General features: G+C 44.2%; 1 protein-coding gene across 3 annotated transcripts; it reads left to right on the forward strand.

Annotated features, from left to right (window-relative positions):
- Positions 1 to 2,253: 2,253 nt before the first annotated feature.
- Positions 2,254 to 22,041, forward strand: wt1b (WT1 transcription factor b). 3 transcript variants are annotated; one of them, XM_079496912.1, is made up of 9 exons: positions 2,254 to 3,113; positions 9,352 to 9,477; positions 10,790 to 10,889; positions 15,147 to 15,227; positions 16,970 to 17,072; positions 17,227 to 17,380; positions 18,088 to 18,177; positions 18,779 to 18,871; positions 19,764 to 22,041. In XM_079496912.1, the coding sequence occupies exons 1-9, from the start codon at positions 2,675 to 2,677 to the stop codon at positions 19,883 to 19,885; spliced, it is 1,308 nt and encodes a 435-aa protein (XP_079353038.1). In that variant the 5' UTR covers positions 2,254 to 2,674; the 3' UTR covers positions 19,886 to 22,041. The 3 variants fall into 3 exon arrangements, with proteins under 3 accessions (XP_079353038.1, XP_079353039.1, XP_079353040.1); XM_079496913.1 differs by having other exon boundaries at positions 18,779 to 18,862; XM_079496914.1 differs by lacking the exons at positions 2,254 to 3,113; positions 9,352 to 9,477 and adding an exon at positions 9,704 to 9,738.
- Positions 22,042 to 26,582: the final 4,541 nt, after the last annotated feature.

Below are 26,582 nucleotides of genomic sequence, written 5' to 3' on the forward strand. Positions count from 1 at the left end.
CGCTGTGCCAAAGGGACACGAAAAAAACCTTGCCTCACAGCTGGAAGGTCCCAGGTTCGATTCCAGTGAGGGGACTGCAGGCCTGCAGGGGCCTCCTCTCTCATCAGCGCCTATCCAATACTCTATTGCATGTTCTCCCCGTGTACCCTCACAAATAATATGCAGTAATCCGGTTCCGGTCTCTAAACGGCATCCCCCTGGCCAGCCGGGGTGCCTGTTGGAGGGGAAAGGAACTGGTTGGAATAACGTGTTCCTTCCACACGCTACGTCCAACTGGGGAAACTTCACTATCAGGTGAAAAGAGTCGGCCTGCTCTATCCTCATACATTGAAGGAAGCATGAGCTCAGTTACAAGGCTTATATAAAAACGTCTGGGTTTCCGAGGCTACAAGGCTTGTAGGGTTACAAAAAATGTGTGTGTCGTGTGTGTGTGTGTGTGTGTGTGTGTGTGTGTGTGTGTGTGTGTGTGTGTGTGTGTGTGTGTGTGTGTGTGTGTGTGTGTGCATGTGTGTGTGTGTGTGTGTGTCACAGTGCGTGTGTCACAGTCCGTGTGTCTGTGCGTGCGTGTCGTGCATATATGTGTACAATTATCATATATAGGTTTGAGACGATTATAGTATAGATGAAATGCAAAACAAAACATTTAATAGTATATTACATATCCCTGCTGTCGGGGAGAAACTCAAAAATGTTCGTTTTTCAGGAAATTAAGAAAACCATATATTTATTTTAAGAAAATGCAATACTGTCTCATCAAAGTTGGTATTGTGACTTTACATATTGTCAATTACTTGCATAAGAGGGGGAGAGGGGGTGGAGTTTGGTGCAATCAGACAATTTGAGGGTCCAAGTGCTTTTTTTTAATACATTCCATTGATTCAATATTTTAACCAACACACAGATGTAAATGGTGTTCAATAGCACCGATTTTATGAAAAAAGAAAAAAAAATCAAAAACCTCAAAAATGGAGTTAGGTGGTTTCCTCCCGACAGATGATATAATAGTATACTGTTGTTGCTATCGTTGCATTTAAGAGAGGAGTATGACTCAACCCCCAATAGGTATACAAAGAGCCATAACAGCTGTGCTGAAACCTTCTCTGTGATACTGCATTCCTCTGAAGTTCCACACTAGGTTTAAGTTAAGGTCAGAACCTCTATTTCTTAAACACACATATGCGCACGCACGCACGCACGCACGCACGCACGCACGCACGCACGCACGCACGCACACAGTCAGATTTCATTTCAGCTGCCCCTCCTCACTGCAACAAATAAGTTAATGTGATATGGCACTACTCCCAGGCTAAATTACTAAACATCATGCAGCCTCTGTCAGCCTACAATACTAATTAGCCTTTATTAACAGTATAGCTTTAATTATAGAATAAATAAAAACAATTATTTTATATTACCAAAGTGTTATAACATACTGGAATAATGATTGCAGAGTCTGAGAGTGATTATTTCAGGGACGTCATGATGAGAAAGAAAGGGTGATGAAATGAATTCACGTTGAGGCAATACAAGGTTCCCACACTTAACTACAGTGGGCTGTATACATTTGAATTAATTCATGCTAAATATTTAATATTTAATATTTATAAGGCCCAATGCAGAGCCCAATGTATTTGATGTTGCAGGTCTCATTTTTGAACGTTGAATATGTTCATTCTCTTACAGAAACATGGGCAGAAGTCTCACATCTTTTTTTTGTATCAGCTCAGTCCGTCAGATAAGAAAAAGTGGAAAAATGTATCCAACCATCTGGACATTTACGGCAGGGCTATCGTTTACATTTGGGTTACAAACTGGTTAATTTCAATTAAATTAAAAAAGTCCCTCTAAAACACACACACACACACACACACACACACACACACACACACACACACACACACACACACACACACACACACACACACACACACACACACACACACACACACACACACACACACACACACACACACACACACACGCTCAAGTGCACGCAAACAAGCACACTTGTACACACAGACAATAGGAACACTACACATATAGTATGTATAAAAACTATGCGTGGCCGTGATTAGTCAGAAGTTACTGAGCGCTGCAGTCTTACAGTATGTCTGCTGGGGGACAAGAAAAGGGAGTCATCTTTTTTTCCAGACGTCCTCCTTGCTCCTCCCACGTACCTCCCCGTGAGTAAGGCTCAGTATTTGAGCCTTCAGGGCAGAGACAAGGCACTGTTACCCCACACTATCCCACTTGGTGCAGCAACACACAGCACACCCATTGCACTTGAGCTTTACATTGTCCATGCAGAATTTGGCCTCCAGAGTCAACCACTATAGTCACCACTGCAGACCGACTGACCGCTCAACAAGGACCGCCAGTGGACAGAGAGAAACATGGCTCCTTAATGGACACTGGTGTTTGTTCTTGTTGTGGTGTTGTTGTGAAGACTGCAGAGTGCTGAGGAGAACACAGGCTTTTCCATCCTTTTTTTGCGCTTTTGTGGAGACGCCTTGTTAAATCAAAGCTTTGAAAGGGGTGTGATTCTTTTTTTTATAGTTTATTTTTTATTTATTTTTTTAGTTTTGAGCCTCCTTGTTGGTTGGTTGGTTGGTTGGTTCAGTGTGTTAGGAGGATCTCTGCAGCTCTTTCCACTGCGGGCCGTCCGTTCTCTCAGATGCTGACCGAGGCGTGCGGCGGGGCCCTGGGCTCCATGGGGTCGCCGGACGTTCGGGACCTAACCCTCTTACCTCCGATGCCTCCTCCGGTGCCCTCCTTGCCAGGGAGCGGTGGCGGCGGCGGCGGTGGCTGCAGCGCAGCGGGCTCACAGTGGACCCAACTCCTGGACCTGCACCCCGCCGGCTCTCCCTACGGCTCTCTGCCGTCGCATCATCATCATCATCATCACTCTCTCATCAAGCAGGAGCCGGGCTGGGGCGGCAGCCCAGACCCCCTGGAGGACCCGCACTGCGGTCTGGGGGCTTTCACGGTGCACTTCTCCGGTCAGTTCACGGGCACGGGCCCCTGCAGTGCCCCCGGTGGACCCCGGGTGTTCCCTAACGGAACCTACCTCCCCGGCTGTGTGGACACTAGTCCACCGGCGGCCAGGAACCAAGGTAAGCATCCGCTCGTCTCTGCATGCTCACTGCTCATTCAACGCTTCTTTTGGATTTCAATGATCTTATGTCATGCTATCATGCAAATTAAATCTACGTATTACCAAGGGCCCTTTATCTGACTTTAACCCATTTAGGCCTGACGTTGAAATTTAAAAAATGTCTTTTTAAAATGTATTTTTTTGTTTCTATATCAGTGGTTCTCAATATTTCATGTCAAGGACCCCAAAAAGTATATGTAATTGGCCGCCGACCCCCCCATCTGAAAATTTGTTGATTTGAGTTAAAAACTGAAACTCTGAAAAGAATATATATTCAAAGATTTAAGGCACATTTTCACGATTAAAAAAAAATAGCAGACCTACAAGATCTAGAAAGCTCATGAGCTTGTAGATCTGCTATTTTTCAATAGCTAAAGTATAACATAATGCTTAAAACACCAAAAGGGGTTCCCGCCCAAAATGGGTTAAGCAGTGTACATCTTTAAATGTATGTGCTGTAATGTACTGTATCTATTATGTATTATGTATGCCCATTTGAGTTTATTACATGTTATGTGCCACAGTGTATTGGGTCAGAAATGGACCAGTCAGCGTTGCATCCACTGCTGCTACTCAGCTTGACCCCAAAGTGCTTCTTTTCCTTTGGCCTTCTATTCAACTAAATGAAAATAAACGTCGTTATGCTAGTATGGAGAAAACTGTCGGGCAAAAAGGCACAGAAACATTACGACTGAAGCATCATTAAATATCAAACACTGTACATGTTGAAGTGATCATTTAGCATTTTTCCAAACTGATAATCTGGCAGTGAGTGTTAATTTGGCCTTTATTTTTTGTATCCCACCTTTGTACTGTATAGTGTACGTGATTATTGAAAGGGAATATTGAAATTCAATATTTCAAGACATACATGTATATATCTATAGAGTGTTAGCAATTTTGATTACCCTCACGATTAACTCCTCAGGTTTCAGATTTTAAGTCTAATATATATATATATATAGAGTTTTTTGTAGAATCAAACTTCCATTACGACTGACTGTATAATACATACTGTACTACTGCGTATATTGTGTGTTTGTGTAGAGGACGATGTTGACTATAGGACAGAACAGTCAAGGTTATGGATTTGGCATGGCAGCTATACAGGGCGTGGGAAAAACCTGCCCACTGATTTCAATTTGGCTGATAATCTGTATTCGTGAGAGCCATAAAATACGATGAAGGAACAACAATGGTTGCTTATGAAGAATTGTCCTTGATGGTGTCTAATTTGTGAATGCAAATGTGTGTGTGTGTGCGTGCGTGCGTGCGTGCGTGCGTGCGTGCGTGCGTGCGTGCGTGCGTGCGTGCGTGCGTGCGTGCGTGCGTGCGTGCGTGCGTGCCATATAGTATATTTAGGTTGGTACTGGTTGGAAAGTGTCCCATTCCTTAAACAAATTAACTCTCAACCATAAATACACAATGGACACATGAACGCATATACACACACAAACACACGCACACACACATACACGCACGCACACACAAATGATTAAAACCCCAGATAATGGCCTTTAAATCTTCAGGACAGAAATTGAGAATGTACTATAACATAGGTCTCGGATAATGCCATATTTTGTTGTTGTTAAAATGATAAGTTGAAGTCATGAGTTTGCTTTATTACTCCCATTAGTATTTGGGGATTTTTTATTCTTTACCCAAGAGGCGTCTAGTCTTGACCTCACAAAAACGACCCAGAGGAAATAAGACGTTATTAATCTTAATTCAAATTTAATTTCTCCGTTTCCTGTGTCATTGATATGATTGTATCTTCTGTGACATATAATAGGGGAAAAACTAAAACAAATATTATAAAGCTGATGTAGCTCAATGTGTGTTTGCCTTTACACAGTCAAATCCTGCGTTCATTATTTATCCATGCATGATCTCCGAGATCGAGTTTACAAAATGTAACAAAACGGACCAGTAAAAGGGTCCATTTGCGCACTCACATCAGATGGGGGTCGGCGGCCAAATACATAATATCATTTTCGGGGTCCTTGATATGAAATAGTTTGAGAACCACTGATATAGAAACAGGTTTTTCAGAAAACTGTCATGATTTAGAAGACATTTTGTAGAATCTGGTCTCAGTCTTAAATGGGTTAATTTTGGACGGGAACCCCTTTTGGTGTTAGCATTATGTTATGCTTTAGCTATTGAAAAATAGCAGATCTACAAGCTCATAGCGCGCCACCGAGTGGCGCGCTACGAGCTTGTAGGTCTGCTATTTTTTTTAAATCGAAGAATGACTGACATAGAAACATAGCTTTTTCAGAAAACTGTCAGGATGTAGAAGACATTTTTAGAATCTGATCTCAGGTCAAAATGGGTTAAACGAACACTGAGGATTTGGTTGTGTCGTGTGTGTATTACTCAGAGGGCCGGGTCTAGGAAGTGACTGCTGACATGTAAGACTTTCAGAGGAGTCTTGTTTACCCACGCAGTGGAGAGTAGATTTTGACGAAGTGGTAGCAATGTTGTGTTGTGCAGGCTGCGCCGGGGATTTAAGGAAGACAAGAAACAGCTCACACCCAGCTAGGCTTCCGAACACGCGCGCAGACGCACACACACACGCACACCATCATGCAGTAGTGCTATATGTATGCAGTCACACTTGTGACTTTGGGACGTCATTGAAATGAAAATATAGCAGAGAAATGGCAGATCTACAAACTCAAAACCGCGTTATTCTGCGATGCGTTGTGAGCTTGTACATCAGCTAGTATAAAATAGGGAAAGTTTTCCTCACAATAAATGTATATTTCTCTAATTCTACCACACACACACACACACACACACACACACACACACACACACACACACACACACACACACACACACACACACACACACACACACACACACACACACACACACACACACACACACACACACACACACACACACACACACACACACACACACACCCTTCCCGGCTGAGGGGTTGTCTGTATAGATTATGTGTGGTGTCACTGTGTCAGTATTTATTGCCAGACTGAGGTGCCTGCTTGAAGTTTTGGGGTTCCCATGACAACACATTATAATGGATGACTAGTGTTTATGTAGCCTGGGCAGCATTCAATTTCAGGTTCATGATCCGGTCGGGAGCGGATGATATCGCTGCGTCATGTTGTAGTATTGTTTTGTAGTCATCAGGATGATATCACCATGTCATGTTGTAGTATTGTTTTGTAGTCATCAGGATGATATCACTACGTCATGTTGTAGTATTGTTTTGTAGTCAACAGGATGATATCGCTACGTCATGTTGTAGTATTGTTTTGTAGTCAACAGGATGATATCGCTACGTCATGTTGTAGTATTGTTTTGTAGTCAACAGGATGATATCGCTACGTCATGTTGTAGTATTGTTTTGTAGTCAACAATCATACGGAACTTCCTTTTCCCTTCAAACCGATTTTTCTCAATAAAAGCCGAAGGCTACGAGTGCTTTTATTGTTATTCTTCCGGTTTGAGGGAAAAGGAAGTTCCGGATGATTGTTCCTGCCTGATGACTACAAAACAATACTACAACATGACGTAGCGATATCATCCGCTCCAGACCGGTTAACACGGCACTTTTGTAACGGAGACCAGGCTTTCCTCCGAGGTGGAAAGCCTGGTGAGGCGAGGTTAGTGTTTGTGTGTAAACTGTTTCAACTGTTAAATGCAACGTTTCAGTGGTGGAAAAGAGATCCAGCAGAACTAAAAGACGTGATGTGATTTTATGCTTGGTTGCACGCTAAAAATAGCAGATCTACAAGCTCTTGTGAGCTTGTAAATCAGCTATTTTCAGCACGCAACCAAGTTTAAAATCAGCCATTGCGACGCCATCAAGGCCTGCCAAAATATATTTTAGTCGACTAAATCAACTGTAGATTTAGTCGACCAAAATCGTACGATATTTACTAGACTAAAACTAGACTAACACTAAAACATTTCAGATGGCTAACAAAACTAAATCCAATTGTATGCAAAAGACTGACTAAAAGTGAATGTGTACTATAAAGTGCTATGACTACATAAGGTGCACTTCTAGAGCTGTCTACGTAACAAGCTATAAGTCTGTTTAAAATACTATCTAAGTCTACATAATGTGCTATCTAAGGGGCTAGGCTAGGGCAAGTGCTACGGGCCATGGTGGAGTCTGAAGAGGTGGGTTTTCAGACTACGGCGGAAGATTGGGAGTGAGGCTGCAGTTCTGACTGCGATGGGAAGTGCATTCCATAGTTTTGGAGCCAGAAGGGAGAAGAGTTTGGGACGTGTGGAGCGTTGTCCCGGCGTTTTTAGTGAAGGTACCTCCAGCTTCCCTGCGTTGGCTGATCTGAGTGCGCGGGAGGGTTTGTAGGGTACGATCATACTTGTGAGATATGGGGGGGCCATGCCTTTGGTTGCTTTGAATGCCAGCATCAGAGTTTTGTATTCTGTGCGGTCAGTGTACTAGTACACTGACCCCCTGGACATGATGTACAAGTACACTGACCAGCTCAGTGTCCGCCCTGAGACTGGGAGGTCGGGGGTTCGATCCCCGGCCGGGTCATATACCAAAGACTCTGAAAAATGGGACCCAGTGCCTCCCTGCCCTGCTTGGCACTCAGCTCAGCATCAAGGGTTGGATTGGGGGTAACTGTCCCTGCGACATAGCGTCATGTCCAGGGGGTGTACTTGTACATCAAGCTGCCTCACACTACAGAAACAGGACATAGGCCATATGGGCCTCATGGCTCAAGGCTCGGCTTACTTACTTACTTACTTACACTGACCCCCTGGACATGCCGCTAGTATTTGGTTGGATTTAGGGGCGTATACCCTCAGTCCAACCCGTGATGCTGAGTGCCAAGCAGGAAGGCAGACAGTGTATACCATCTTCTTTTTATAATATTTTCTTGTCTGAGGATTGAACCCCGACCTCCCGGTCTCAGGGCGGACACACTGACCCACTGAACTGGTATTACTATAATAAAACATAGTAATACCATGATATTCTTAAAATGGTCTTGTATTCAGTGTAGTAATAGGTTTAATTTTATAGTAACTACATTGTGTTACATCGTAATCATCATTGCACATTGTTATAATACTGTAATTGCAATAATAACACTTTTTTACATAATAAAACTATTGGGAGTACATTTGTACTCCCAATAGTTTTCATTTTATCACATTTGTTAGTCCTTAAATTGGTTTCGCATGCAGTGCTGAGCACCCATTTTAAACAAATATTTCTATTGCAGCGTAGCCACATTTTATTTTCCACTATATCATAAATATGAAATCCCCCGTGGCCAAAGAGAGAAGAAAGCAACAATTTGTTCCAGTGAAAGAGGATTTAGTGGATTGATAAACTGCTCAGAGTTGCAGCCCTGCCAAGGACGAGGAGGCCCTACCGGGCCTAGATAGAAGGAGAGGAAGCTTTAGTCTGCCTCACAAATGTATGGGGCATTAAATCACACAGGCTTTCTTCACAATATAATAGGCCTATAATTGCCTGCACTCGTATTCATTCATTCATTCATTCATTCATTCACCCATTTTGATCTGAGATCAGATTCTGAAAATGTCTTCTACATCCTGACTGTTCTTCGATTTTTCAAAAATAGCAGACCTACAAGCCCGTAGCTATGAGCTTGTAGATCTGCTATTTTTCAATAGCTAAAGCATAACATAATGCTAACACCAAAAGGGGTTCCCATCCAAAATGGGTTAAAGTGTTGATTTTGGCGATCTGAAACTATGACGAAAAATGTTCGTCGACTAACCTTTTTTCACTGGGGAAAACGGAATAAAAACCAAATAAAAAAACGAAGCTATGATGACTAAAACTATGACTCAACAAATAATGTTATTAAAATGTTAGGGAGGGACTCTATAGTGGACAGGAAAACTAAAAGAGAAGTCCTTTTATGTTTGGCTGCACTCTGACAATAGCCGATCCACAAGCTCACAACGCATCGCAGCGCGACGCATTGTGAGCGTGTAGATCTGCTTATTGTCAGAGTGCAACCAAGTGTAAAATCAGGCATTATACGACGCCATGAAGGCCCGCCAAAACACATTTTAGTCGACAAAATCTTATGACATTTAGTCGACTAAAACTAGACTAACACTAAAGCATTTGAGATGGCTAAAATATGACTAAAACGCAATGAAATTAATTCACTAATACATTCATTCATTCATTCATTCCCCAGGCTATGGAGCTGTGGGTTTGGATACCACCCCCAGTTATGGCCACACTCCGTCTCACCACAGCCCACAGCTGAGCACCCTGTCCTTCAAACATGAGGACACCATGTCACCACCGCAGAGCAACATGGGTAAGGACCTACTGTATGTCAAGTATCTACTGTATGTCAATACTACTGTATGTCAAACATGAGGACACCATGTCACCACCGCAGAGCAACATGGGTAAGGACCTACTGTATGTCAAGTATCTACTGTATGTCAATACTACTGTATGTCAAACATGAGGACACCATGTCACCACCGCAGAGCAACATGGGTAAGTACCTACTGTATGTGAATACTGTATGTCAAACATGAGGACACCATGTCACCACCGCAGAGCAACATGGGTAAGTATCTACTGTACGCTTTGCTGTCTATGCCACTACACGCTTTTCAACCCTTTTCACATCAAAGGTCCATTATTTATTCTGCATGAAAGCCACGGACCACCATTTGATGAGATTTAGACTCTCAGATCCAAGACTTTGAATATTTTGTTGTCCTTAACCCATTTAGACGTGTGACACCAGATTCTACAAATCAGCCAGTGGTCCCGGACCACTGGTTGAGAACCACTGCTGGGTGTATCATATAGTATTCTGTGGAAGTGCTGGTCACCACATTGACTCATGATAAGATAAAATAACCCTCCCTGATGACGCATCAACCAAGTTATTATGAAACTCATCATTTATCATATCAGAACAATATTGAAATTGCTATATTGCTATATACTCTCTCTCTCTCTCTCTCTCCCCATCTCTCTCTCTCTCTCTCTCTCTCTCTCTCCCCTCCCTCCCCATCTCTCTCTCTCTCTCCCTCCCCATATGGCTAACGGCTTTGTGAGTGATAACTGGAGGAAGCAGCTTTATGCGAGACTGTTTGAAATGTCAACATATTGTCTGGGGACCGATAGAATACTTGAACCTGAAAAGGAGCACCGTTTCTGATTGCCTTGTGCTCTTCTCTGAAACGTCCACGTGCACGTGTCCGTTTGCACAGTGCTCGGCCTGAGAGAGTGTCTATAAGTGTGGAGGAAATGTGTTTTTTTTTACTCTGAGCGTGCGTGCGTGCGTGCGTGCGTATGTCAGATATTTGGTGGTCAGGAGGTACATCCAAGAAAATAGTGCTCGAACAAAAGAGATAAACTAAAGAGAAGTCTGCATACTGTTTTGCATGCTTAATTGTGTGTGTGTGCGTGCGTGCGTGCGTGCGTGCGTGCGTGCGTGCGTGCGTGCGTGCGTGCGTGCGTGCGTGCGTTCTTTACCGCTTTGGTATAATAAATGATTTTGGGAGCATTCAAAACGGTGTGCAGACTTCCTCCTTTCCTTATATGTCAGATATTGTTTGGGGCTTGACATTGTTTATTTGATTGAACTGTGACACTTTTCTCCTCAGCTGACCAACAGTATCCAGCCCCCCCTCCTATGTTCGGCTGCCACAACCCTCCAGAGTCCTGTCCGAGCAGCCAAGCTCTGCTTCTAAGGAACTACAACAGGTATATACTGTATACGCTGCTTTAGGGAGTTCAACAAACCGTGTGCAACCCCCATTCGGCACAAACAAGGGACTAAATTAAAATCAATGTCGCTCCTATGCCACAAAAATGTGGAACGCCCTACCAACTGTCATTAGACCTGGGAACAATTCTACAAATGTCTTCTAAATCCTGACAATTTTCTGTCAGTCGTTCTCAAACATTTTCATGTCAAGGACCCCCAAGATTATATGTATTTGGCTGCCGACCCCCATCTGAAAATATGTTGTTCCAGGGACACCCCAGAAGCAAATAGTTAAAAACGTTGGCTCTGAAAGAATATATATTCAAAGATTTGCACTACATTTTCACTATTTTTCAAAAATAGCAGACCTACATTGAGCTTGTAGATCTGCTATTTTTCAATAGCTAAAGTATAACATACTGCTTAAAACACCAAAAGGGGTTCCCGCCCAAAATGAGTTAAGACATGCAAATCCCTTGACTCTTTGAAAACCGCTCTCAAAGGGCACCTACGGACGGCTGCAATTCAAAACTGGCCCCCGTAAAACCTGAATCCCCCACCCACCCCTTTTTCCCCTCACTGTATATGTTTTTCCCCCTTTTTACCTCCTTTATGACGATTTCCTGTTTTTGGCTATACTGTAGAAGTGCATGTAAATGTTATGATGAATTGAAAACGATGGGCCCTCTTGTAAACAAGTGTAATGCTTTATGGTGTCGTCCACTCAAAGTTAAAGGAGCATTCAGTGATTTGGGTGATTTGGAAAACCACCCAGTCCGCCCCGGTAACAAAATGTGCACATGCACGCTCTACAGTGGGGGGGAAGTGCAACAGGCCAACAGCATGTGCACCAAGGCCCGCCCCCACTCGATCATGATTGGAGGAAGGCCCCTCTCATCCTGATTGGATGAAGGCTTTGCCACCCGCCACCAAAACTGAAACTAGGGTTTTTTGACCCCAGGGGCTCACTGGGGACAGGGAGGAACTCCTTATATGGTCAGCACACTCTATAGTAGGGAGGATTATCCAGAAAAAAAGAAAAAAGTGATATTTGAATTATCAAGTCAAATCACTGAATATACCTTTAACAGTTTTTGTATCGGAGTTGTGCTTAAAATGTACTGTAATTCTGCAAACTGTTAATAAATACTTCAATCAATCAAAATGCTGCAAGCCGCTATATAACATTGTGTCATCTAAGGCAGTGGTTCCCAAACTTTTTCATGCCAAGGACCCCCAAAATTGACACTAATTTGCCCGCGGACCCCCATATGAAAAGATAATTATGCCAGGGAGAAGATAAGAGAAGATTCTTTACGGCTCTAGCAGTGATTCTCAACCTGTTTAATTTCAAGGGCCCCCAGTTTGACATGCATTATAGGCTACGGACTACGGACCCCCATTTAATGGCATTCTATCTCTGAGACCCCTATTTATATTGTCAAATATAAGTTAATTTAACTCTGAGAGTGTACAAATGGAACCAAATGGACCCTTTCATTTGTACACTCTGAGTTACAGACCCATAAGGGTCCATTTGGTTCCAAACTATCATTTAGCTGGGGACCCCCTGGAACTCCCTCAAGGACCCCTGGGGGTTCCCGGACCCCACTTTGGGAACCACAAATCTAAGGGTATTTCAAAAACACCCATAACATTCAAAATGTGTGTCTGAATGTGGGGAATTGTAAACCCATTTATACATAATGTGGATGTGGTCCTCAAGGGTTCCTTGAGGGGGCTCCAAATGGACTCTTTTACAGGTCTGTAAACTATTCTGAAGCCACCCAAATAACTTTGGTTCTAGAACTGGTTCCGTTCTAGATTCTTGGAACCGCGGTACTTTCACGGAACCAGCGGCCATTTTTTTTATTCCTGTTCCAAACCAGGTTCCTTTAGCCAAACCCCTCTCGGCCTCACCAAAACAAAAAAAAGAAAATCCAGACTATGAATGAGTCTAGTTTTAGTCAACTAAATCTACAGTTGATTTAGTCGACTAAAATGTGTTTTGTAGGGCCGGCATTGATGCCATCGTAATGACTGCACTTGCTGAAAATAGCCAATCTACCATCTCACAACGCGTCGCGCTTGAGCTTGTAGAATGTAGATCATCTATTTTCAGCATGCAACCAAGTGTAAAATGACTTACTGGATCTCTTGTCCACTAGTCCCTTCCTAACATTTTAGTCTAGTTTTTATTTGTTGACGAAATTGTCAATAAATGTAGTCTTAGTTTTAGTCACCATAGCTTAGTTTTCATTTAGTTTTCGTCAGTGAAAAAAGGTAGTCGACGAAATCGACACTGCCAAGTTGTCTGCATGGCAGTTTGTGTCTGTGAGCCCAACAACACTTGTTTGTTGGCTGTTGCTAACATCACTCTTTTCATATTCCAGTGCTATTAGCCAGCATACGTATCCCACTTCCATTATCCAACTTTTTTCCCCCTTCTCGTCAATCAAATCAATACTCTTAAGATTCTTTCCACAAACACCACATGCAACGTATTCACTCGGTTCCTCTGTGTAGGTTATTTTAAAGCCGTAAACACGCTCTGGTGATCCTGCGTTAAGCCTTGCGTCTGGCTCTGGCTCTGCTGCACAGTCTGGATCGTGAAGTCTGATCTGTTCCGAGGTTAAGTGCTGCCCACTGGTGCTCAGCAGGCCAAAACAAACACAGGGTGATCTACTGCCGATCTGGATGACTCCACCCAGAGGAGAAGGAGAGAGAATAAAGCAAAGGAGAAGAAATAGCTGGGGGTGGGGGGGGGGAAGTAATTGTTACAAATGACATATAACGGAAATAAGGTAGCCTAGGTTAACCAGAAACCAGACAAGGGGGGTGACTCTCTCTGAACTTATTTTTTGTTTAATCATCAAAACATCATGAAATCGGGACTACATTCCCCGAATGCCACAGCTTTTTTATTTTTTTATTTTTCCGGAGAGGGGGAACCTTTTGAAACCAAAATACCGGAACAGCAGTTGATAAGAGGAGGGTGTGCAACGTATGGGATAAGACTGTTCTGCTATTAGAAGTCATGCATGTACTGGAAACCCTCAAGCACACACACACACACACACATGCGCGTGCACACACACACACACACACGCACACGCACACACAGTATGAGATGTCAGTAAGTCTCTCAGTGAGTTTACCATAGTTTCATAGGATAGGACATAGGTCATGGCTGATTAGAGCGCTCCCCGTCAAGGACTTCTGGAGGAAAAAAGCGTTCCAGAATTCCCCCGAAGCGGGTTGGTTCCCTCCTACTCCTAATGATACTGAGGACAGAGTGATGTCATACACACTGGGCCGTGGTGTGCTAGGCACGGATCCACTCAACCCTGTCTGCTGTACATTCAACACATTGTGTGTGTGTGTGTGTGTGTGGTGGGGGGGGGGGGTGATCCACCACGTTGAAGAATGGCACACAGTCCACTTTTCTGTGCAGAGGAGTGGGGTGGGCAGACACAGTGTTAATAGGACAACCATTTGGATTTCCCCTCAATGCCATCTCCTCATTGGCCATGCAAGCTCAATCAATCAAACAAACACACACACACATTATATCCAATATATGTCAAGCTGTTTTTTGGGGGTTTTTGAGTGGCGTAGTCCACCAATAGAATGGTACATGCCTGAATGCTTGACCCTGACAGTGAGGGGGTCCAGTCATGCTGTTGATGTTATGTTGTTATGCTGTGAGGGGTATTTTCCTGGCATGGTTTTGGGGTCAACTTGTCCCCAAAGTTATTCTGAGTGACCTGAACTTTAGCCTCCTACAGCATTTCTATCCCGATGGGAGTGGCCCTCTTCCACGATAATCTGAGTTCCCAGGAGTTTTCGCCAGCTCTCCCGCACACGGTCTAGATGCTCCTGCATTACTAACGGGAGGGGGGGAACTTGCAGGATGACAACGCCTTGTGAATCCTTGCCTCGTGGCACAAGGGTTCACGGAATGATTTGCAGATAGTATGAACATGTTGTGAATCGTCTGTTTCGAAGTCACCAGATTTCAGGCCAATTCAACACCTATGTGGGTGTCAAAACACAAAATGAATGATATTGTTAGAATGTGTTCCATCCCTCCAGTAGTTCCAAAGGGTTGCGCACTATATGCCAAGACTCACTGAAACGGTTCATGGTAATAAAAAGTGTTCAAGGTGGTTCAACACCATACTAAGACACTTCTGGTGTATCAATCCCGATAACGATATAGCTCACAGCACCATTATGTTTGTATGTTGTAGTGACAGCCTGTACCAAATGGCATCTCAGCTGGAGTGTGTAGCATGGAATCCAGTGAACCCGCTTGCATCTTCCATGAAAAGGTGAGTTCTGTCTCACACACACCAATCAATGTACCGTAGACCAGGCCTTTAGACCGAAGGACCTCTCCGGAACGAAGTCTGTGACTGTTCAAAGTGTGTGGTGTGTGTATATATTGATCAAGTGAAGTGATGTTCTGGTTGGACACATTTGGGAGTGGAATCAGAAAATAGTTGTCGGGGACCGGGGTATAATATTTGTCACTGAACTTTCCTAGCCTGGATCCAGCCCAAAGACCCCACCCACTCTCTGAGTGGACTGAGCTTCAAGAAAGCTACAGTCTGATAATCAGGCTAGAACTTTCCCCTACTCTGCTACACTGCTGTATCTGCCCGAGCAGCAGTGCCCCATCCATCCACGTATAATGACCGAGGTCTTCTTTTCCCCACACCTACATACACACACACACACCCTTTAGGGAGTTCCATGGGGTCCCCTGCAGCTAAATGATAGATAGTCGGGAACCAATTGGACCCTTATCAGGGTCTGTAACTCAGAGGGCAGATTCACACTATGGTCCCGGATGTGCACTCGGGACCACTTGGCAGATGTTGTGGTTAGTGTGAATGCTGCGCACCGTTCCCGGGAGCGGATCACCCAACCGCATGGAGGTAGACCCGGGACCGATTGAAGTGTACTCAGATACGGATCGCTGCAATGTGCAAGCATTGAATACAGTTGAATGAAGTGTACTCGGATACGGATCGCTGCCATGTGCAAGCATTGAATACAGTTGAATGAAGTGTACTCGGATACGGATCGCTGCCATGTGCAAGCATTGAATACAGTTGAATGAAGTGTACTCGGATACGGATCGCTGCCATGTGCAAGCATTGAATACAGTTGAATGAAGTTGAATGAAGTTTACTCGGATACGGATAGCTGCAATGTGCAAGCATTGAATACAGTTGAATGAAGTGTACTTGCGTGGAAGAATCGAGGCCAATGTGAATCATGGCCATGCAGCGAGGACCAGGCAATCATATTCAGGAAAAGTTTGAATCAAACTGACTCAGTGTGAATCTGCCCAGAGTGTACAAATGGAACCAAATGGACCAACAGATTAATTTGGTTCCATTATAGTACTCTCAGAGTCAAATAAGCCTACAGTACATGAAATTGTCCTTTGCAAATGAGTCCCACCCTAATTATTAGAAGCAAGCATGTATTTTCTCTATTATTATTATTAAGGTTATTGTAGTGGTCAATTTGTATTGGGGGTGGGGAGGGGCCGGGGGGCAGGGCGGGGGTCGCGAGACATGGCCATTCCCCGGCCAAAACGCTGAGAACCCCTGCTGTAGTGTATGGACTCTGGAGAGGTTCATAAGGGCCGTGAGGAAGAGGATAAGAGCACAAATAGTGTCCGTCCGTCCGTCCGTCCGTCCATCCGTCCCACCCATAGAGTATATAAAAGGATAGAGACTGAACTGGCACGAAGCTCCGCCCCCCCCAGATATTCATGTCAGTGGAAGTTGCTCAGTGGCGTTTTGAAGCACCCGGAAGACTGCCGGAAGTACCGTCTCAGAACGTCTACTTCCGCATTTGACCACCAAACTTTGGTGGTCAAATGCGGAAGTGCAACCGAGCGCTCAATGTTAAAGCCCAGCTGCACGGGTCCGCCTGTAGTCCCTCCTCCTACCACTAGGGCCCAGTGCTTCAACGTTGAATAGCCTCACTGGCCCCTTGGTCCGTCCCACCATATAAAGACTTTGAATTGAACCGTCTTTTCTTTCCCCCCATACAGCAGTCATGGGACAGCCTATGACACTGACCCCACCGCCCCCATGGTTCTGAGCTGCAGCGCCCAGTACCACATACACACACATGGTGTCTTCAGAGGACTTCAGGTTTGAGTCACACACACACACACACACACACACACACACACACACACACACACACACACACACACACACACACACACACACACACACACACACACACACACACACACACACACACACACTTTCCCAGCCCTCATGACGTGTTGCTTTCTTCCAGGATGTTCGTCGTGTACCTGGCATTGCTCCTCCCCCAGTGATGAGGTCATCATCAGAGACCAACGAGAAGCGTCCTTTTGTGTGCGCCTATCCCGGCTGCAGCAAGAGATACTTCAAACTGTCCCATCTACAGATGCACGGTCGCAAACACACAGGTGACATTTACGTAATATCTTATTCTACTACTAACACTTTTTATTTCATGGCGTTGTTAGGTGATTGGATCTGCTTTTTAGGTTTTTAGGCATCAGTCCCAACCATAGGGACTCCGAATCCCTCGTACCTAATCAGCAGATCCAAAACGACAGGTGGTAGCTGGGGTGGAGGAGGGTGAGCAGCAAAGGTTTAAGCAGACAGCAGCGCAGCAGTATCAGTGTGCAGCAGCAAGCAAGCAGGATGAGCAGTGCAAACTTCCAGTTTAAATAGCCGGTATGAAGCTGTAATTGGATGAAGTGAATCACATGAATGAGAATGTGATGCTGAGGCGCAGAGGCGGCCCAATGAACGGCCGGCAGCAACTGCACTGAGTTTCCTGACTGAACTTGCTTTGTGCATGTCTGTGACAGGAGTGACGCTCATTTACTTGCACATGTATTATTACACTCTACATTAACCACTTCAGTCCTATATACATTTCAGCCATTTGAAAATACACAATACTGCACAATGATTACTTTCTATTTTGGTACTTTTAAGTACATTTTGATACCAACACTTTTGTACTTTTACTCAAGTACCTTTTGAATTCCGGACTTTTACTTGTATTGGAGTAGTTTTATATTGCAGTATTGATACTTTTACTAAGTAAAACAATCGAGTACTTTATCCACCACTGTCTGTGCTGATGATGATGTTGTTTCAGGAGAGAAACCCTACCAGTGTGACTTCACGGACTGTGGACGCAGATTCTCCAGATCAGACCAGTTGAAGAGACACCAGCGCAGACACACAGGTATACTGTTATGCTGTGATCAACCAACCTACCTAACCTACTCTCACCATGTCACCTTTAGATAGACTTTGAGCTACATTTGTGTACGGGTGCAACAGTTATATTGAACTAATCGATTTAATCTATTATTTATAAAATATATATATAAGTTCACAAGGCGTTGGGTTGTGAGCACCATTGAACATGTACACAACAAAGAAATAGTGGTTAATCAGACTAATCGATTTAGTTGATGATAAACAATTAATTAGAATTAGAATAATTAGAATCGATTCGTTGATAAAAAATAAAAACTATTATAAAATGATTATCGATTAATCCAAAAAGTAATCAGCCCTACATTTGTGCAAATGAGTTGTGTCACGTGTGCTGCTGTCTCATAATTATATTAGTCACTCAGACGTGTTTGAAATGATACATGCCGAGTGTGTCATCACGCGATCTCGTTATTTAAACTTCTGACCCTTTACTCCACCCTCGTGTTGTTTCTCAACTCTGACTCAACTCTGTGTCCTCCACAAACACCTCTGCCTGTGTGCGCGTGTGCGTGTGCGTGTGTGTGTGTGTGTGTGTGCGTGTGTGTGTGTGTGTGTGTGTACAGGAGTGAAGCCTTTTCAGTGTGAGACGTGTCAGAGAAAGTTTTCACGGTCAGACCACCTTAAGACTCACACTCGGACTCATACAGGTAAAACAAGTGAGTTTACCTTCATTTTCTACTTCTCACTATTTTGTTTCGTATCGTCAACATGAACTGAATAGCTTTAAGTTTGTTTGAGACAGTTGTTTTGTCACCACCATTAGGCTATCTAAGTATACAGTTTTCTGTTATTGAGAGTTCAAGATGCTGAACTAGGTAGGGGTGGGCGATATGGGAAAAAAATTATATCAAGATGTTTTTTAAAGCAGAATCACGATACACAATATTATGATTCTTTTTCATGGTTTTTATGGTTATTTTTTACACTTATTGTGCCCAGGACGTCCCCACACATCTCTATAATTACACCCGTAGGAGACCCAGGACGTCTGGAGACGTCTTTAGGTCATTTTTTTAATGGTATAAAACGCTAAATTCCATTTTTTCACAGCGGCCGTTGCTATCGGCAACACCTTGCTCAGCTCTCCCGGGCATGTTTTGCGCATGCGCGCAGCCATTCACTTCTTTGTTTACGGGCCGACAAAACTGGCTATTGTGTCTAAATCCTAACACTTCTAAAGAGAGATCAGACTTATTAGCGCGAGGTAGTAATGGAACATTATACCTCGCCGGGACATAAAAAGTGTTAACAGCACAAACACCTACAAGATAAACTAAAATATAAAGGTGTAACCGACCATTTAGACCAAAACGCACATTATTTTTGTCAAACAAAACCATCATTCCACAGAAGTATAAATTAAGGTACAGAACGGCAAATCATAGAATGTGAATTCATTTTATCGCAATATATACGATATCTCTGGAAAAAGCATATCGTGGAGACATATTTATCACCATATCGCCCACCCACCCACCCACCCAGATGCTGAACGCTCAAAAGCAATGACTTAATGCTATTTCTCTTGTCTATCTACCTCCTGGTCAGGCGAGAGGCCCTTCACCTGCCGCTGGTCCAACTGTCTGAAGAAGTTTGCTCGTTCCGACGAGCTGATGCGCCACCACAGCATGCACCAGAGGAACCTGACCAAGATACAGTCCGCCATCTGAGCTGATGCGCCACCACAGCATGCACCAGAGGAACCTGACCAAGATACAGTCCGCCATCTGAGCTGATGCACCACCACACCATGCACCAGAGGAACCTGACCAAGATACAGTCCGCCATCTGAGCTGATGCACCACCACACCATGCACCAGAGGAACCTGACCAAGATACAGTCCGCCATCTGAGCTGCAGGCAGGGGGACCCAACCTCGCGTCACCATATAGTAAAAGTCTGGAATTCAAAATGTATACTTACATTGGCATCAAAATGTACCTTAATTTAAAAGTACTCGTTGTGCAGAATGTCCCATTTCAAGTTTTCAAATCTATACAAATGTTTTGAAAATAGCAGATGTGCATTGTGAGCTTGTAGATCAGCTATTTTCAAATGGCCGAAATGTATAGGGCTGAGTGGTTAATATAGGCTATGTTTTGTAATAATAATCAAAGTACCTAATAAAGTAACTAGTAATTAAGGTTTTCAAATAAATAGTGGAGTAAAAGTAGGCTACAATATTTGCCTCTGTGATGTACTGGAGTAGAAGTGAAAAAAAACAAAGAAGTAAAAGTATTGGAAATAGAAAATACTCAAGTAAAATATACAAATGCCAGTACTTGAGTAAATGTACTTAGTTACTTTCCACCACTGGCTACCAGACAACAGCACTGGTTCCCGGGTCTTCAAGACACAGCTCAATTAGCACTTTCTGTTGTTTGGATTTAGATAAAAGATGGAGACCATTTCCCTTTTAATATGTAAAGTCCCGCAGTCACTCTGAGCCAATTAAGTTAAACAATCTTGCTGTGAGACGAGCAAATTGTTAACCATGTAAACTCTATACTTTGTTGTATGTAAAATGAAAATTACCGATCCACAAGTTCGGATTGCGGATGTGTTGTGAGCTTGTAGATGTGCCATTTTCACCAAATGTTCACCTATTTGTATTTTTGCCGAAATGTTCGCCTGTGATGATGACATGCCCGGAATAGGTACGATAGGGTTCATGTGGTTAATTAATACGGTATTTGTGATATTTGAACACACTTGCACTGGCGTATTGTATTTTCGTGGGATTCTGTGTGACGTCACTATGAAAATGTGCTGGACCATATAAACTGGATTTAGGAAATGGGTGGACGGCGTTGCCACCTATTCTTCAATAAGTGGAACACAAAGAATTATTGCTGTGGGGAATGTAATGTATTCATTCCTGCAGGATGATGCATATCGTATTCACATTATTGCTTTGTATATATGTGATATATTTGCTTGCCTTTTTAAACATTCCATTTGTATTTTTGTATACGTATGTATTACATTGTTTAAAAGATAGAAGTCCGCACACACACACAGCTCTGCTGCACAGTACTTAAAGGACAACTTTGTTTTTGTTTATTCAACCAAGGTTCATGTTTTAGGTTGTTATTAGAGAAAGTAAAAGATGAGCGTAATTTTTTTTTCATTTGCTGCTTTTTTCCCCTCGTTTTAACATTTTAGCTAATTTTGACAGGGCGGTGGGGGCATTCGAACAAGTGGCTAAATATGTCATTTTTGTAAAAGAAATTACGGCAATTTCTTTATTATTATTTACTGTAGTCCTACTAGACCCCAGGCGAAAATCGTTAAAACAAAAGAATGCAGCAAATGAGAAATGTTTAACACTCATCTTTTACCTGAACCCTTGGTTGTCCTTTCATTTATAAAAAGAAAAGAAAAAAAAGAACACTGGCAGTTTCAAGGGGAATTCACCTGAAGAAGGCCAACCATGCATATACACACATACAGTACACTGTGGAGCTGAGCTGTGTGCAGACAATGGGCTCCATTTTCGTCACCGCTAAACCCCTTATCCCTAAACGTCTTTGCCTTCTTTTTTTTTTACTTTTGTTTTTTACTATTTTGAATTTTGAATAGTTCAACTAGGCAATCTACATTGACACATTGTGAGCTTGTAGACTGGCTATTTTAACTATTCAAAAATGTTATATATGCAAAATAGTAAAAAGAGAAAAGGCAAAGAAGTTTAGGGATAAGGGGTTTAGCGGTGACGAAAATGGAGCCCTATAACTTTTAAACTGTATCTACCTATTGTCCAGCAGCACCAGCGAGGGACTGGATGTGTGCAACCCACCTGTTTTTAAACTTGTTACATTTTACATGTGCATTAAATGTTAATACACAAAATTGTCACGAGGTACGCTATGAGTCATGTGAAATTGGTGTGTGTGTGTGTGTGCGTGCATGCGTGAGTGCGTGCGTGCGTGCGTGTGTGTGTGAGTGAATGGAGCTATTGGTGTTATACCTACAGGTTAAGAGGCCACCTCTGGGATGGGGTCAGACAGTAAAACAGCACCCCTCTGTGACTCTGACAGGGTGCAGGTCTGAGGTCTCACACTCCTAAATCTCCGACACACATCTCCATAACTAGGAACATCTGGAGGCCAATACATCTCATTAGAAAAGACACATACTTTAGTGTCAGCACTGGCACTATACTTCACTATCAGCCCCCCTTTAGTGCATAGCCTGGGCCCCCAATACACACACACATGACATGCACGTGCATGCTTGCACGCACACACTCGCATGCGCACACAATGAATAAAGGCAACTTGATTTAGATACTGAATGTTTACTTCCCCGAGCCACATGATGGCAGTATTAACCTTGTTGAGGGCGATAGGCACTGGATGAAAAACATATAATTTCAGACAATAAGCTCTTACATAAGATGCACAGTAGCCTATATATATGCCCCTTAATATGAGCTATAGAGCCTATTTCTGACCCACCACATAATGTGTTTTTTTTTTTACCTTTAGGATATTTGTATATTTATGTCATATGTTCACTGCAAGACAATCACTTTTAACGATGTCCGTAGACCTACACTACTGTTGTTCTAACCTGACAAAATACGACGTATAGCCTACAAATATTTCTATTTTGTTGGTGTTATGTGTTGCCATTCCTCTCTGAGTATATAGGCTATAGGCACCAAAACAAATTCCTATAGCATCACCGATTGTTGTTAGAATAAACTCGTACAATTTAGGCATTTAGAACATGCTCTTAAAAAAATAGAACCATACGTAAGCTATAAGAACCTAACAGTGGGATATCTAAATGAAACTATGCGTATACACTATAGTCTATAGTGCTATGTCTAGATAAATTGCTATCCAATTTACATAAGTCGAGCCATTGCACACCCGCCTGTCTGTAAGGTCATCGAGGCTATAGGGCAAGTGCTACGGGCTAAAATGGATTCTGAAAAGGTGGGTTTTCGGACCACGGCGGACGGAAACTCCTGAATCTGATCCGATGAATAATTGTCATTTTAAACAAGCCTATACAGAGTGGCCGTAGTAGTACATGGGCTGCATTAATAATGCCTTTGTACTGCATTTATATAAGCACTTTACATTGCAAATTACATTCACCCATTCACACATACTGACAGCAAACGCATGCACCCTGCTAATTGGGAGCAGTTATACGTAGGGGTCCATGCAGTCAGTGTCTTGCTCAAGGGCACTTTGACACAAAGTGGGCGATGGAACCTGCAGGAACCTTTCATTTCCCCAGGCAGAGGCTCTACCTCCTGAGCCGCTCCTGCCCCATCTTAAACACACTAATGTTTGAAAACACACACACACAGAAAACAGCAAAAGTTGCTGCTGAGTACACCCAGGTTATTAAATATGCATGATGTGGACAGAGTTGTGTGTCAGCTTGTGTGCAGGTCTATAAGAGAGTGATACAGCCACACAGCAGGTGTATTAATAAAATATGACTTTGCTTTGGCTCTCCGGGGGACGTTGCACACATGGCTCCGTGGGCTAATGACGCCATATATCCAGAAAAGCAATCTAAACAAGCACGCACAGGCACAGTATATTTAGAGGCCGCATATATGGTCTTGCATGGAAACCAGAGTGCACCTCTGCGACGCATACATACTGTACACATGCACCCACGCTGCCTGACATACATTCAGACATAGCGCATGCACACCTGCAACGCTTGATTCACATCCACATCCACACACACACACACACACACACACACACACACACACACACACACAGCAGACCTTGATACATGCCAAACAAGAAGAACAGAAAGATTAAAATGCCATCCTTTTATTTCGGGGTCACGGATCAATCATTTGAAGTGGTGGTTCCTGTGATTCGACTTGTTTTCCAATCCGTCTGATGGGTGCGAGGAGATATCTCTGTGATGTTCTGTTTTCCCGGCCGCTCCTCGCTAATCCAATGCACTTTGATTAAGGAGTGCTTCTCTTTGGTCTATCTCTGCGGGGGCACCGGGGAAGTGGAGAGAGATCAGAGGGACCGTTGGAGTTGAACATTTTGCTCACTTCAGTACACTCTTAACTAGAGACCGCAAGAGCGTGAGCAGCCCCGTGCCTTAAATGTCCTCATTCATTATCGTTATCATTATCACACGCACTCAAAGAGACGTTGACCTCAACCTTGCATTGATCCACCTAATCTAGATTCCTTGCTTTGGTAGTTTGATTGAGGCTAGGCCCTGGTGATCCAATATGCTGTACATTTAAAAAGGATGAGAATCCGGCCTCACGAACCACCCCGAATTCACAGGAATCATTTTACGTGAACACGAACACAAACTCACGTTTGAGTGCTTCACTTGAATGTGCCAATTATTTAGCATGAGATTCAAATATACAGTATATATATATTTTTAAAGATATTGTTTTGGCTTTTTCTGCCTTTATCGATATAGGATGGGGAGATGGGGCGAAGACACGCGACAAAGGCCGTCGGAATCTGGAGTCGAACCCGCGGCACGCCGTCAGGCTGGCTCAGCAGCCTAGGTGCCCAGACGGTCGAGCTGGCTCAGCAGCCTAGGTGCCCAGACGGTCAAGCTAACCGTCAGGCTGGCTCAGCAGCCTAGGTGCCCAGACGGTCAAGCTAACCGTCAGGCTGGCTCAGCAGCCTAGGTGCCCAGACGGTCAAGCTAACCGTCAGGCTGGCTCAGCAGCCTAGGTGCCCAGACGGTCGAGCTGGCTCAGCAGCCTAGGTGCCCAGACGGTCGAGCTGGCTCAGCAGCCTAGGTGCCCAGACGGTCAAGCTAACCGTCAGGCTGGCTCAGCAGCCTAGGTGCCCAGACGGTCGAGCTGGCTCAGCAGCCTAGGTGCCCAGACGGTCGAGCTAACCGTCCGGGCCGAGATTCAAATATTATAGAGGACTTAGATATATATTCAGGAGAATGGCCAAAGCAAGTCAAATCTCTGATTCTGCCTCTTCTGGCTCGGCAGCCGAAACACACAAAAACACAAATTCACCTGCATGGCGCATGCTCTCACCAAATACATTAGATGCACGCCCACACGCGCGCGACACACACACACACACACACACACACACACACACACACACACACACACACAGCACACACAGCACACACAGCACACACACACACACACACACACACACACACACACACACACACACACACACACACACACACACACACACACACACACACACCAGATGCCCCCTCAGCTGTAATGCATGGCTGTTCGCCATGAGGGGTTTAGGCGTGGGTAATCTCAGGTGACATACACCTGGTAACTCACAGCCCAAGACATCTGTAAGACAGCAGGCCTACCCCACCTCCACTTCCCCTCTTGAGAGCGCATGTGGAACCACGCACACTATATCGGAGACGGTAACATGTCATTGTTCCGACCTCCCGTTACTCCGACCCTAACCGGCCACGTAGGTCGCTAACCCTAACCTCAGTCTTAACCGGCCACGTAGGTCGCTAACCCTAACCTCAGCCTTAACCGGCCACGTAGGTCGCTAACCCTAACCTCAGTCTTAACCGGCCACGTAGGTCGCTAACCCTAAACTCAGTCTTAACCGGCCACGTAGGTCGCTAACCCTAACCTCAGTCTTAACCGGCCACGTAGGTCGCTAACCCTAACCTCAGTCTTAACCAGCCACGTAGGTCGCTAACCCTAACCTCAGTCTTAACCAGCCACGTAGGTCGCTAACCCTAACCTCGGTCTTAACCGGCCACGTAGACACATAGCCAGGCCACACGTGTATAGGTCGGACTAACGGGACGTTGGACTCCCTATCGGAGACCTCAGTGAGCTTTTGTTCACTCGATGTTCCATTGTGTCTCTGACAGGAACAATCCAAGCTTTTCAACATGCCAATCATCCCCGCGTGGTCCCAGGTGCATTCAACATCAGCATAATTATACGGCTCTCGCTGTGATTCTTTGCAACAAATATTACCCCAATTTAGCCTCTCAGAGCTGGCGGGGTCAATAAACACGTATACAGAGCACAATCACAGGGGCTTCCATGAGCCCCAAGGGATTGTTAACAAGGTTAGGGCCCCAGAGAGGAAACCCCAAGGCTCACAAGGAGGAGGCCTGCATGTGTGTAGGTGTGTGTGTGTGTGTGTGTGTGTGTGTGTGCGTGCGTGCGTGCGTGCGTGCGTGCGTGCGTGCGTGCGTGCGTAAAAACAATGCCACGCCAACAGGAGGCGCTATATTAAGGATTGTCCCAGTGTTTAGCGAAGCATTCTAACTATTCTTGTATGTTGTATGTGTTCACAGATAACCCCCAGGCTCACTCTCTCTCTTGTGCAGAGCTGCTGCTCCCCGTCCGTCTGAGGCGCCTGGGGGTTCTTGGGG

The sequence above is a fragment of the Electrona antarctica genome (assembly GCF_951216825.1).
Source record: "Electrona antarctica genome assembly, chromosome: 3".
Classification (NCBI taxonomy): Eukaryota; Metazoa; Chordata; class Actinopteri; order Myctophiformes; family Myctophidae; genus Electrona; species Electrona antarctica.

Coding starts and splice junctions, on each gene's coding strand:
- wt1b (XM_079496912.1), top strand. CDS start 2,675: ATGCTGACCGAGGCGTGCGGCGGGGCCCTGGGCTCCATGGGGTCGCCG. Junction 9,478..10,789: donor ACCACCGCAGAGCAACATGG/GTAAGGACCTAC, acceptor TTTTCTCCTCAG/CTGACCAACAGTATCCAGCC. Junction 17,073..17,226: donor GTGTCTTCAGAGGACTTCAG/GTTTGAGTCACA, acceptor GCTTTCTTCCAG/GATGTTCGTCGTGTACCTGG.